The following is a 13,673-nucleotide window of genomic DNA, read 5'->3' on the forward strand; positions in this document are numbered from 1 at the left end:
GACGGGCTGCAGGCTGCGGGCGGGGGGGGGGGGGGGGGGGGGGGGGGTTATGACTGGTCCAGATTCCGATAAATAGCAGTCAGTGCTGCATTTGATCTGGATCATTTATATAACAAACAAATAAATCACCATGTTGCAATCATTTTAGAACAAGCGTAGAATATACATATATATATATACAAGAATATACAGCCTGATTCTAGGTCGCAAATATACACAGAGGTCTTTATCTTTAACTACTCAGAGGCTTTGCAACATATCTTCTGATTTTTAATCAGAAAGCAATTTATTAAAAGTGCAGGATAAGTTAAAGGAGACTGTGGGGCCCATTGTATCTCAAACATCTGTTTACCACCAGACACTCAATTAATACTCAACCTGTTGGGGAACAGGAGCATCGAAGAATCTGCAGCAACCTGGAACCGTATTTGTTTTATTAAACATATAGTGAACCTATACTTTATTTGACCGGCAGCAGGGGCAATGATCGTGTGTTTAGGGGTGCTGAGCCGTGCAAGATAAATGTAACTTTTTACATTTTAATGCAATTTCATTCCCACATTTGTGAAAGGCAAGTATAACACTTTTTGGGAAAGTCTGTGACTAAACCATCCAATCTGATAAAGGTTACTGAAATGCTGAGCCACAGCAAAAGAGAAATAGATTGGAATCATAAAAGAAACATATGGTAACCCATAATTTCTGGGGAAAGACAACTCATTTTGATACAGCAGCTCCTCAACATATACGTTAACAATATGTATGTTTCTGGAGGGAATCAGCCCCCTATAGTGAGTACCAAAAATACCAAAAATTGACATTGGAGTTATTTTTTGGACTTTCAATTGCAATGCAATGCACAACATGTATAACGCAGTGGAGCTGCTGTATTTTTGTCGTTAAAATATTATGTTTCAACCAAGTACTGTATAGTTTTGACACTTCTGCAGCTTGTGAAAAAGGACATACAGTAAAAAAAAAAAAATCTCTCAAATTTTAGGGGTGGCTGGGATTCAATTTAGAGGTGCTTCAGCGCCCCAAAAAATGGGCTAGTAACACCTATGACTGGCAGTATTTTGTTCCTTTTGTGGTGTGCTTTGATTGAACAAGTTTAAGGACTTTTACAGCATGCAGGTTGTAGAGAAGTGATCACTCTAACAAGACCATCCTGAAAGGTAAATGGTCTAAGTTTGGGAGACATGGTAGGTTTTTCTTAAAGGTTCTATTTTATTAACAAAATAAATGACATATTGCAGCTTCACATTTTGCAAATGCATTCTGTAGATTTTTGAATTTCCTCATAGAGTTTCTGTCAATATATCAGACTATTCTTTGTAACGGATTAGTTCTTTATGTAACCTCAAGGAGACTGGGTTTTTCCGATTGTCCAGAAAGTGAACTCGCAGATGTTTAAGAACTAAAAATAACACATCTTTCATGCTGTGTTGTCAACACAGTATCAATGATCGAATGTTTACTCTTATGTACTTCCAGGTATCGAGAGAGTTGTTGATCTGTGAGTTAACTGACAGGATTTATTGTTTTGGTAATCAAAATTCCCTGCAGAGTGCATGATATAAGATTTAGACCTTAAGTCTCAGACTGCTTGTGGTGGATTGGATCTATTGTAATTATCTGAGGATAATCCAGTGATCATGGTTATGAGAGCAGAACAAGCTCATTATTTCTGTGGAACAACATTTAACTATAGTAAGCATGAAACAGCTAGGGTTTTCTGCAGAACACAGCAAAAAGAAACATTTAGCTGTGTTTTGATAAATTAGACTAGGAAGGACATAGATCACCAGACCGTTTATAAATATTTTAGTTTGAAAATGTAGAAATAAGGTTATACTAATTAACAAAACTGCAGCGTCATTCTTCTCTTATTGCTCCTCAGTGCACGACAAGTCCAGCATGTGATTTATTTACACTGGGTATAGCAATAGCAAGAAACAATCAGGCAAATGCATCATCTGGTCTTCTTCCAGACACAGAAAACAAACTGTTTTTGGATGTACATCATGAATCCAAAATATCAACTGCAGGAAGGAGAGAGGACGAACTGTAAAACAAGCATTTGAGTATCCCTTCAACAAACTGCTATCAATGCTCATGTTCCTGCACTTTTTCTCCTCCCATCACCTCCCACAGAAACAGATGTGTTTGCAAAATCAAAAAATAACCTCACGGTAGTTTTTTGTTCTTTTGTTTGTTTCTGTCCACCAGATGTTTGCCGTCCTCCTCCACATCAAACACAACCCATAAGAATGAGCCTGTTAGACCTCACCCGTTCATTTCCTTTGCACCAGAAACTCCCTTTGGACCTCCTCCATCCACACCTGGGTGTAGATTTTGGCTCCCCCGTCCAAACGCTTGGTGCTTGTGTGGAGACTTCTCCTGATGGAGTAACTCAATGACCCAGTTATGTAACTGAGGTCCTGTTGAATTCCTGATGATTGTGTTGTGCCAGTGGAATTCTTGGTATCAACGTGTGGTTGCAAAATGTCACTTTTCACACCCACACCCCACCACCACCACCAATACACACACATTCACACATACCACAACCACACACACACAGAAAATGTCAAAGCAACCCCCTTTTTCTTCAGTGTAAATCTATGCAACAGCCTAACCCACATAAATTAAACCCTCCACTTCCCATGATTTCACTTCACAGCAGATTAACCTTTTGCCCTCCTTTTTTTTCTTTTACAGAAAAGTAGGGGGAAATGTTCTTAAGTAGCCATTGTCTGGGTCAAATAGCACTGTGAGTACAAGCAAAAGAACATACAGTACAATAGGCTAACAGCTACTTTAGTACGTAGTATAGCAGTGATTCAGATCATCTGATAAGATTGAAGTGACTGAACCACCAGTAAGGCCATACGTGAGCCAACATATGGGAAACTTTTCCCAAAATTTCAGAGGTGTCTGCTCTGATCCTGGTTGTCTCTTAAGGGGGCAGAAGTTATTTAGAGGGTAGAGGGGGGCTTACATAACCAGATTAAGGTAGTTGGTTTAGGGCTTGAGGTTCACTGAGGCCTGATTAGCTCTTTAGCTTCACATCCAAAACCTGAATCACCCAAAGCAGCTCCCCAAACACAGAGATTCCTGATTGAGCTCCTGTTCTGTGTGAGGTTTTCAGGCCACCTGGGAGCAATCCAAGTCGAGCTTTATGGTCCTTTGATGAGACCTAAAAGTCATGGATGAGCGGCTTAAAACCCAGTGGTTGTGTGAATATAATTTTGCAGCAGCTTTTCAGTGAAAGTACATGAGAAATCCTTTAAGTTCAAATGAGTTACTGAAACTAATCCAAGAGGTATTCTGGGATCTTGAAGGAAAATTCCAGACTCTTTAGCTAAACATCTTGTAGGAGTAAATCTACAAAAATTGCAACTTTTCAGACTTGCAACAGCCTTCCCCGTGACTGTTCTTGAACTTAAGATGTGTTTAGATTGTGGAATATGTCCAAAAAGTCGTGATAACGAAGATCTACTAAAACTAAAACTAACAAATATATTTAACACTCTAACAACAAAAGCTCTGGTTATTACAAAGTCAACAAACATGAAAAATCTGTTTTAAGATTGTAATTTAACCTCAAGCCTTAACCTTTAGCATACTGAGGAGTTATCGCAGACTTACCAGATGACATAAAGCTCCTGTAGTGCCATCTACTGGTGAAGAAAGTTCCTCTCAGAGCTGAAACATGCAGAGAAAAGAGCTCATAAATGTACAGTATCTCTCAAAAGTGAGTACACCACTCACATTTCTGCACATATTTAATTCTATCTTTTCAAGGGACAACACTGAAGAAATGACACTTTGATACAATGTGAAGTAGTCAGTGTACAGCTTGTATGACAGTGTAAACCCCCTAAATGAAAATGTCCAAATTTGGCCCAAAGTGTCAATATTTTGTGTGGCCACCATTATTTTCCAGCACTGCCTTAACCTTCTTGTGCATGGAGTTCACCAGAGCTTCACAGGTTGCCACCGGAATCCTTTTCCACTCCTCCATGACGACATCACGGAGCTGGTGGATGTTAGAGACCTTGCGCTCCTCCACCTTCTGTTTGAGGATGCCCCACAGATGCTCAATAGGGTTTAGGTCTGGGGATATGCTTGGCCACTCAATCCCCTTTACCCTCAGCTCCTTTAGCAAGGCAGTGGCCATCTTGGAGGTGTGTTTGGGGTCGTTATCATGTTAGAATACTGCCCTGTGGTCCAGTTTCTGAAGGGAGGGGATCATGCTCTGCTTCAGTATGTCACAGTATATGTTGGCATTCATGGTTCCCTCAATGAACTGTAGCTCCCCAGTGCCGGCACTCATGCAGACCCAGACCATGACACTCCCACCCCCATGCTTGACTGTGGGCAAGACACGCTTGTCTTTGTACTCCTTACCTGGTTGCCCCCACACACACTTGACACCCTCTGAACCAAATAAGTTTATATTGGTCTCATCAGACCACAAGACATGGTTCCAGTAATCCATGTCCTTAGTCTGCTGTCTTTAGCAAACTGTTTGCAGGCTTTCTTGTGCTTCATCTTTAGAAGAAATGTGAGGGTTGTACTCACTTTTGTGAGATACTGTATCTTGCCTTGTGGGAACTCATTAATGGCAAACTCTTGATAAACAGATTAAGTTGTGAAACGTTGACAAAACTCAACAAATCAGTACTTATAATTTATAAGTATGACCCCATGTCTGCCTAAAACTGCATTAGAGTGTATTACAGGCTATTTTTAAAGTTATTTTTTGAGGCATTTTGCTTTAATTAATAGAATAGCAAATTTGGGGAGCAGAGATTGGGGAATGACACGCAGCAAAGGATCTTGTACAGGAGTTGAACATATGACCACTCCAGGGAGAACTACAGCTTCTGTACATGGGGCGCCTGCTTAAAATACTAAGCAAAACCGGTGCACTTTATTATTTTTGAACATACTGTAAGGCTAATTGATATTGCTTTTAATCCTAACCATAACCCTTTACTACAGATGGACACACAATAAGCTGCAAGTTTATAATCTATGTTCTAAAATTTCATTAAGGCCAGTCTGTCTGATATTCATTCCACTTCATTCTACATGTGGCAAATGCAGATGGCATATACATAAAAAATGTTTTATTATCAAATATTTTTTGTCATTTTATCTGAAATTAGAAAATGCTTACCTTTTTTAATTACACCTGACTATCAGACATCAGGTATTCTTATTATAGCAAACATTAATGTCTCAGATTTTGTTCATCACATTCCTGTCAGGTCATTTCAATCCTTAAGAATCCCGAAGAACATGACCTTAGAGATTTCAGATCTTATCCGGGGTCAGTCTGACTGGAATGATAAAATGTCAGAAAAACATTTGAATAGTTTTCAGGGCAACTTAAGGAAAATTGTCACATCCATGAGAATGTTTCTTCTATGAAGTTCATGTTGTATAAAGACTAGAAATCTTGTCCTCTTAGCAAGTTTGTATTAGCACTAGATTGCATTGTATGTAATCCAACCCCCAAGACAAATCTCTTAGTATACACCCATGTGATTGGTTTTCATGTGTTTCAGATAAACTAAATATGGATATCAGCAAAGCAGCACACAGAGAACACTCAAATTTTGGTACAAAAATGCCATTTTTTTATGTTAACATCAGAGTTAAAATTCACTGAAATGACTGTGCTGAGAAGTACATTCATGATAGTCTACTTGTAGAGATTTCCTACCTGGATACAGCTGCACAGTGAAGAGGACCATGTGGTTTATTTCAGGGCCTGTTTTTGCCAGACTTGTTGTGATCTTGGGTCACATATTTTTATGAACTGTCCTTGTTTATCAGCAGCAGTCTCCTTCTCTGATCCAGATGCTGCCTCTGATTGGTGCATTGAAACACAATCAGAGGCACTGCCAGGGATTTTGAGCCTCATGAAAAGATATCAAGTGGACACCATTACTCCAAGACCAGAAATGTTATAACCTTTTAGGGCCTCTGTCAGTTATGACCCTTTGAATTGGCACTCGTGAACTGAGTTACTGCAATTGTACTATGACCCCACTAGCTTGCTCTCCCCTGAACCTTATTTTTCCCCAAAAAACTGCACCTAGCTCTGTGAACTACACTTTAGAGCCACAACTTTTAAATAGTCTACAGTTGAAGAGAGCTCAATTTTGCTTAAATGTGATACATTCTGAAATGTCTGAAGCTTAAGTTGGAGGGGTATATTTGAATCTCTGTCTGTCCTCAGTCTTAAGATCTACTTTTTTCAATGAGTTTTTTTTGTCATTGAAAAAAATGAGCAAAATAAATTGTTGCAAGCAGTTTTGTTTCAATTTCGGTCAAAGTTAAAGAGGAAATTAAAGAATATTAGCCATGTTTACTTTAAAAAATCTAACAGTAAAGATAAAAAAAAAAAGAGAAATGAACAATATGGCAGCTTAAATCCTTATCTCTGATTGGCTACCTCCACTCAGTCTGCATGTGATCAATAATATTTTCACTTCATGGTAAGCTGCTGTTAAATGACTCTTTGAAATGACTGAACACTTTATCTTAAGTTAGCTACACAGTGTGATCAATAAAGATCAGTTTGTATGAAAAAGTCAACATTTCCGAGCGTGAGTCTCGAGGTGTGATTTCAGATGTACACTCTGCAGAAACCCTCTGCCGCAGACCTCACACTGGTGCGGTCTCTCTCCTGTGTGGCTCCTCATGTGCTTCCTCAGGTGTCCGCTGTGGGTAAAACTTTTACAGCACAAAGAGCAATAGAAAGGCTTCTCTCCTGTGTGAATCCTCATGTGTATCTTTAAGTCTCCTTTGCGGCTGCACTTTTTCCCACAAACATGACAGCGATGCAGTTTCGACCCCGCGTGGCTCGCCATGTGCTCGGTGAGGGCGGTCACGCTGTTGCAGCTTTTACCGCACACATGACAGCATTTTAAACCCTTGTGGGATTTTAGGTGAACATTAAGGCTTTCAGTGGACTCAAAGGTTTCTCCACACAAGGCACAGGGGAAATCTGCCTCCTTTGAGTTCATGGGGCAAGCATGACTTATCAAGTCCTTATAGGAGGTAAAAGATTTATCACACAAACAGCAGCGACTGTTATTTGCAGCTGAATTCTGTGTGGACCCTTGAGATGCAGAACTCTGACTTGGATTTGTCTGTGTTTGGTTCAATATTAAACTTCCAAAAGGTCTTTCTTCCTCTCTACCATCTTGGACCCTTTCATTCTGGGTCAGAGCTTGGTAGGAGGGGAGAGGTAGCATGAATTGTATAGTTTTAGTTCCCTGAGGCTCCTGAAATTGCTCACTTTTACTGTGTTGAGTCCGAGGTTGCATAGGTGGCTTTGTGTCTTCCTCTTCATTTGTCTCCCAGGTAGATGAATAAGGTAAGGATAGCTGATTTTCTTCTTGTTGCTCGTCAGCCCAAAGTTCATGATCTTCCTCTTTAATGTGTAGGGGCTCAGAGTTTTTCTGGCACACGCTGAGGTTCGGCTCCTGTTCAGGGTGTTGCTTAGGGGAAGTTTCCTCTTTACAGATGGAAAACCGACAGGGGTCTGGAAATAAGAGAGTACACTTTATGCCACTTACACATTCATTTTGTTCTACTAGAAAAAAAAATCTCTGTGTAACACAGGTCCCACTAATAATCAACCAATCCTGGCCCTTATGAAGAAAACAAAAACAAAACAAACCCAAGTTTTTAGTCATCTTTCCATATTGTTTTGGCAATCATTTAAGCATCATTTTGGATGTAATCCATCCTCTCTGTAATGATACATCCTCACATTAGAGTGTGTTATATATTGGTAATGGTGATGTTATGATGCCAGGTGAATCAGACACATTCCAGGTGTTCCCCTTGGATTTTAACAAAGTTAGAAAGATGAAAAACTGTGTTTGATTTGAGCAAAATGTATTATGTAAGAACCCCTTTAAATTTGTATACAAACCTGACAATCAAACTCTGAGAGCAACCAAACTCAGTAGAGGTTATTGTTGTGTATGCGGCCAAAGAGTGAGTGTCAAGTTAAGTATTTATCATATTTCTGCTCTGCCCGAGGAGATCAGGTTTGCTGAGTCAGTGAGTTCTTTTAAATCCCTTCTTAAAACATACTTTTATCACTGAGCCTTCCCGGATTTTATCTGAATTTTAATTGACTGTCTTATTTTAACCGTCTTAAGAAATATATTTTAAAAGAATTGTATTCCTTTAGAGTTATTTTAGGGGACTTGTATGTCTTTTAAAATAGGTTTTATTTTGTTCGGTGTCTCTGTTTTACCTCTGTCTAAACTTCAAGCTGATTTGATAGCTTTCGTTACATTGTTGGCAAGACGGCTCATTTTATTGAAGTGGAAATCATCAGTCCCACCCTCCCACACTCTATGGAATAAGGAAGTATTTAACAACCTGAAACTAGAAAAGACCAGATACAGTATCATAAGATGTGGGACCCTTTCCTGGGTCATGCTAAGACAATTATCTTCCCAATTATTCCCCAATGAAGCCTTACTTTGTGCTGCTCGGCTCTTGACCTGACCCATGTCCTGTCTTATTTCTACAACCCTGATTGTTCGAATATGAGACAACCCGCTCACTGCCACATATAAGGTTTGACCAAGCAGACCCATCTCCTCTTCAGTTATTGTTTTATTTTATTATTGTCACCTTCTTTTTTTCCATTGTTAATTATTATTATTATTATTATTATTATTATTATTATTGTTATTATTATTATTTTTTTTTTATTGTGGTTATTACTATGATTATTGTACGTGGATGTATACATGTATATATATATATATATATATATTTATATAAATGTTGTATACATGTAATTGTTGTATTTTGTTTTTGTTTTTGTTTGTATTATTATTATTATTATTATTATTATTATTATAAGACACTTTTAATTACAAGTGTATAAAACATTTGTCAAATTCTGTCAGAAAAGTCCTAATAAACAAAGTTTAATATATTTATATATATATATATATATGTTTTATTTCTTCATCTTGACTCGTGTGTTTTTATGATCTGCCTGTTTTATTTTGCTGCCCATGTGAAGCACTTTGTAACTTGTTTTTTAAAACTGCTCTACAAATAAACTTATTATTATTATATGAGCTACAACTAATCATATACCTATAATACTTTATTTTTAAGATGCATTGTGCTTTACTTAAAAGACTACTGATGCTTTGATTCACTAAAACATAACAAAACACATCTTTTTACCCTGTATTTTATTTCAAGTAGTTAATAGTTAACATCACCAGCCTTGACTGTTGAGCCATGAATTCTGGTAATCTTACAAAATATTAACGAACCTGTGAAATGACTCTCTGGCCTAGTAATCTATGTCTAGCCTGACACTTTGAAGGTGTTCAATTGAAATTAGTTCACAAACCTTGGTTCTCGTTTGGCATGATCTCCAGCAGCAGACCTCTGAGACGTTCAATCTCCTGCTTTGAGCTGGAAGCTTCTTCTTCATATTTTGCGATTGCTCCTTCAAAAACCTGAAAGATTTCCTCAGCAGCAGCTGTCAGACGCTCGTTTACGAAAGTCCTGAGGAGCGACCTTGAAGACATTTTAATAAAACCGTTATTTTAGAGTGAATGATGCAGAGAGGTGGAGTTACAGAGCTCTTGTTGTGTTAGCTTAGAAGCTACGGAAGTAAGAATAAAGCATGGTAACAAGGTACCTGCTGCCCCCTGCAGGCCAACAGAGGGAATGATCGACAACTTTGACAATGATTTAGGAGCTAATTACATTTTGTCAAGTTGCTCTCTGTTTTTGACAGTGGTGGACAAATTACACAGCTTCATTACTTAAGTCAAAGTATAGATACTCCTGGTCAAATGTTACTCCAATACAAGTGAAAGTTGCTCTGTCAAATTATTACTTGAAATAAAGTACTGAAGTACTTGCTTTTAAAAATTCTTAAGTATTCAAAGTACTTCTTAAAAAATCGTACGTGGTCTGTTCAGTTTAAATGTGACACAGTTGGGCTCTGGCCTAATTGGATAAATAGTGCACGCTCAATACATTTGAATGATTGAATAATACTGCAGGGTTTGAAGTTATAAATAGGGCCAGTAGCCGGACATTAATTGCTTTACAGTGAATGAGGTGGACATCCACATTGTCTCCCTTTCATTGACTTTTGCACGAGCCACCCCCTCCGTTACTGTGTTTCTCTGCCTGTCCATTGCTGTGTGTGCTACATCGTTCTCTCTTCCTGAGTGTGGATATTGGAAGTCCTTTCTCATAGATTGTTGATGCATCAGCCAACTAAAAGCTCTCAAAGTCGTTTATACCAGGGATTTGATACATCCAATAACGTCACACAGTCCAAAAAGGATATTATAGCTTATCTTATCCTTGGGAAGTCGTTTACGTTTGATACATTGATAGAAGAAAAACTGAGTTGTCTTTACGCTCTCTTTTTTTCCCCATGACCCTCCCCCAGATTATTTCTATATTGTTATATTTTATCAGTGGTGGGCAAAGTACACAGCTTCATTACTTAAGTCAAAGTATAGATCCACTTGGTCAAATATAACTCCAATACAAGTGAAAGTTGCTCTGTCAAATTATTACTTGAGTTAGAGTACTGGAGTACTTGCTTTTAAAAATACTTAAGTATCCAAAGTACTTTTTAAAATATTTCAAAACATTGTATTTTCACAATACATAAGTGCAGTCAAGAATACATAGAAGTACATTGTGTTACATTATGTTTATTTAGAAACCATTACTTGAAATTTCTAAATACTATACCATGGAATAAAAACAGGAACTAAGTTACTCCAAGCACAGACAACTTAGTTTGAAATGTTCATCTGGATGAAACAAATGTGGCGGAGCTCAACACACTTTCTCAGGTTGGACAGTACATTTTTGTTTGGGCAGAGTGAGAAACAGGGAGAACATTTCAAACGATACGTATCATTCTTCATTTCACGAACCTCTAACACGAGCTGAAGATGTGGCCATGGGTGCTCAGGTGGAGAATTATAGCCATCATTTCCACCTCTAAATGAACTGCCTGATCTGAGGGAAATCTGCTCTGTGTTTGCTCCACGTTCAACCGTGGAGACACATGATATACAGGTACGGCTAAACCACTGAGACAAACTGTCTTAGGGATCAGATTTCAGAAAAGAGAAGAAATTCATGAGCTGACTTCAAAGCAAAAATAGTGAGTAACTAGAGAATTGATAGAAATGTAGTGGAGTAAAAAGTACAATAATTGTAAGGTACAGATACTCAAAAAATGTACTTAAGTACAGTACTCAAGTAAATTTACTCTGTTACTGTCCACCACTGGTTTTTCAGTACACGTTTCAGATTTGGTTACTTTAAGTCAAATTTAGGACTTGTTTGTTTGATTGATTCATTGCTGGAGGACATCAACAACAGAATTTGAAATAATTATGCATTAGTTTAGATTACTGCACTAATACGAATGTAAAAGATGTGACCTGTTTCAGTTAGAAGCTACCAAAAACCAACAAACGATATAAGCATTGATGATAACAATCCACTAATGCAATTTATCTGACACATTATAAGGGACCAGCCTGCATGTTTAATGTGTATGCCTTTGAGTGGTTAAATCTCAATGATGACTAACAGAGCTTCAGTAATCTCTCACAACATTTTCTTAAAACTTGGTTGATGTAGAAAAATCTGTGACAATTAGTTTACTTTGTCAATAAAAGTCTGTCTTTGAAGGAAGGCTGAGTTGTAACCTGTGCCCACTTCTCCAAGTAGTCCCCCTCAGTCACCCACTAATTTTTGTCTGATGCTGACCCTGGAGGAGGCAAAGTAACAGCTGTGATTTGAACTGTACCAGGTATTTTGAGCAATCTGCAGCAAATAAGAACAACTGGTCTGCAAAAAGAGGGAGAAAATCCTTGCATAGAATTCAGACAGCAAGACAAATGGACAAACAGTGTTGTGCACACTTCACTTTTTTTTAAAGTTGAATTCAGACAATCCTTGGATTCTGTGGTTATTGTTGCTTTCACATTGCTTCAGTGAAGAACACCTTAATGAAGGAGTATTGCCATGTCAAACTTGTCAAAGTGCGGCACTAAATGGACATGTCACTCAGTAAGCAAACTGGGTATTGCAAGATGGTGTCATCACCACTAGAGGGGGCCAAATTAATAAGATATTCAACATTACACAATCCAGATTGAGCATCAACAGGTGAATTATACTCCGATATCTCACGCACACTATAAAATAACAGAGAAACATTGTTGAGATCTAACTCAACTACCTTTTTTTGGGATCCGTTTTTGTAATTGTAGGCACAGGACACAGTATTTTGATAGACAATCTACAGTTTGACAAAAATATAAAAGACAAACATCAAATTCTAAAAGTTATTTAATTTATTTTCTGATTTTGTCTTATTTTTGCTTAATCTTGGGCTGTTGAGCATTGTGATTTTTCAAAGTGGGTTTTTCACATCATACAAAAACTAGTGACTGCATTAAATTTCACGTCCTCCCCTTGAAAAAATAAACGTGTTACTCTGGCATGCTCACCTCCCACTTCAAACCTCCTGCTACTCAGTCTGTAGTTCCACAAACTGACACTTATCATTTTTTCTGAACAGGGACTGGAGATACCTGTAAAGTGACTGTGTAAATGTAAGAAAGGCATGTACTATACAGACCCTGTGTAAGCCTCCTTTTCTCCGAAACTATGCATGAAAAATCATTGTTTATTTACTAAGATGACTGCAATGTGTCCATAACAAATCTGCGCGGTATCTCTTCCTTGTTTAAACTTGCAGTGTTTGTTTAACTGTAAATGAGTCATTCCAGTATTCAGTTTGAGTGCTGTTGAAAACATTTGGGCCCTTGTTTCTTATTTATCACAGTGGATTTGGTTGGAAAAGTATGACATAGTCTGGAAGAAAATATTCAGAACTGAATTGAAAAATAGGTTACAAAGCATCTTCAGTAACAGTTCATACCGTATTGACTTATTTTTCTGCGGTCCCCTCACCCAGAAGCAAACATGGATTTAATATACCATGATAAAAGTTACTCAGTTATATTTGTAAAGAGCACATAAATACACAAGAAAAAATATCTGGAAGTGTTTCTATTTCCATATTTCAAATGCCTTAGACATTTTTGAAAATGTCTTATTAGCATCAACTTATTAGAAGCAATAAGTAAACCTGAAAGGCATCTTTTTAATGTATTACATGTGACTGCTTTGAAGCAGGTGACAAGGACATGGAGATAACAAAGTCCACCTAAAATTAATTTATGGTCAAGAACAATTGAACGTGCACTAGAAGATGAAAGCATAATTTATACTATTAGAGATGATGTGGAAAAAAATCCATAAAATCTACTCTAAAATCAGACTTGACAGAATGTACAATTTCATAAACATACATCAAGAATAGAAAAGCATGAGACCACCCCCTTTTTATTTTTATTTTTATGTTTTAATTTCTACTTTAATTTAATTTTTTTAATTTTTGTTCCCTTTTTCTTATACTGTTATTTCTTTGGTTGTTTTGAGTTTGTTTTTTTTATTTTTTTTTGTTTTGTCATTTTTCATTTAATGTATGTAACAATATGAAAAAAAATGCAATGTACTTGAAAGTACAGTGATCTGGAAAG

The 13,673-nt window shown here is 37.5% G+C and overlaps 1 protein-coding gene across 1 annotated transcript; it reads right to left on the reverse strand.

The window, feature by feature from the left end:
- Positions 1-5,628: 5,628 nt before the first annotated feature.
- LOC117811296 (zinc finger and BTB domain-containing protein 24-like) lies at positions 5,629-9,719 on the reverse strand. Its single transcript, XM_034681481.1, has 2 exons — positions 9,422-9,719; positions 5,629-7,567 (listed from the first exon to the last, which is right to left on the reverse strand). Exons 1-2 carry the CDS (start codon positions 9,600-9,602, stop codon positions 6,612-6,614), a joined length of 1,137 nt encoding a protein of 378 aa, XP_034537372.1. The 5' UTR covers positions 9,603-9,719; the 3' UTR covers positions 5,629-6,611.
- Positions 9,720-13,673: the final 3,954 nt, after the last annotated feature.

Source organism: Notolabrus celidotus, chromosome 4, assembly GCF_009762535.1.
Source record: "Notolabrus celidotus isolate fNotCel1 chromosome 4, fNotCel1.pri, whole genome shotgun sequence".
NCBI classification, from domain to species: Eukaryota; Metazoa; Chordata; class Actinopteri; order Labriformes; family Labridae; genus Notolabrus; species Notolabrus celidotus.

Coding starts and splice junctions, on each gene's coding strand:
- LOC117811296 (XM_034681481.1), bottom strand. CDS start 9,602: ATGTCTTCAAGGTCGCTCCTCAGGACTTTCGTAAACGAGCGTCTGACA. Junction 7,568..9,421: donor CATGCCAAACGAGAACCAAG/GTTTGTGAACTA, acceptor TCTTATTTCCAG/ACCCCTGTCGGTTTTCCATC.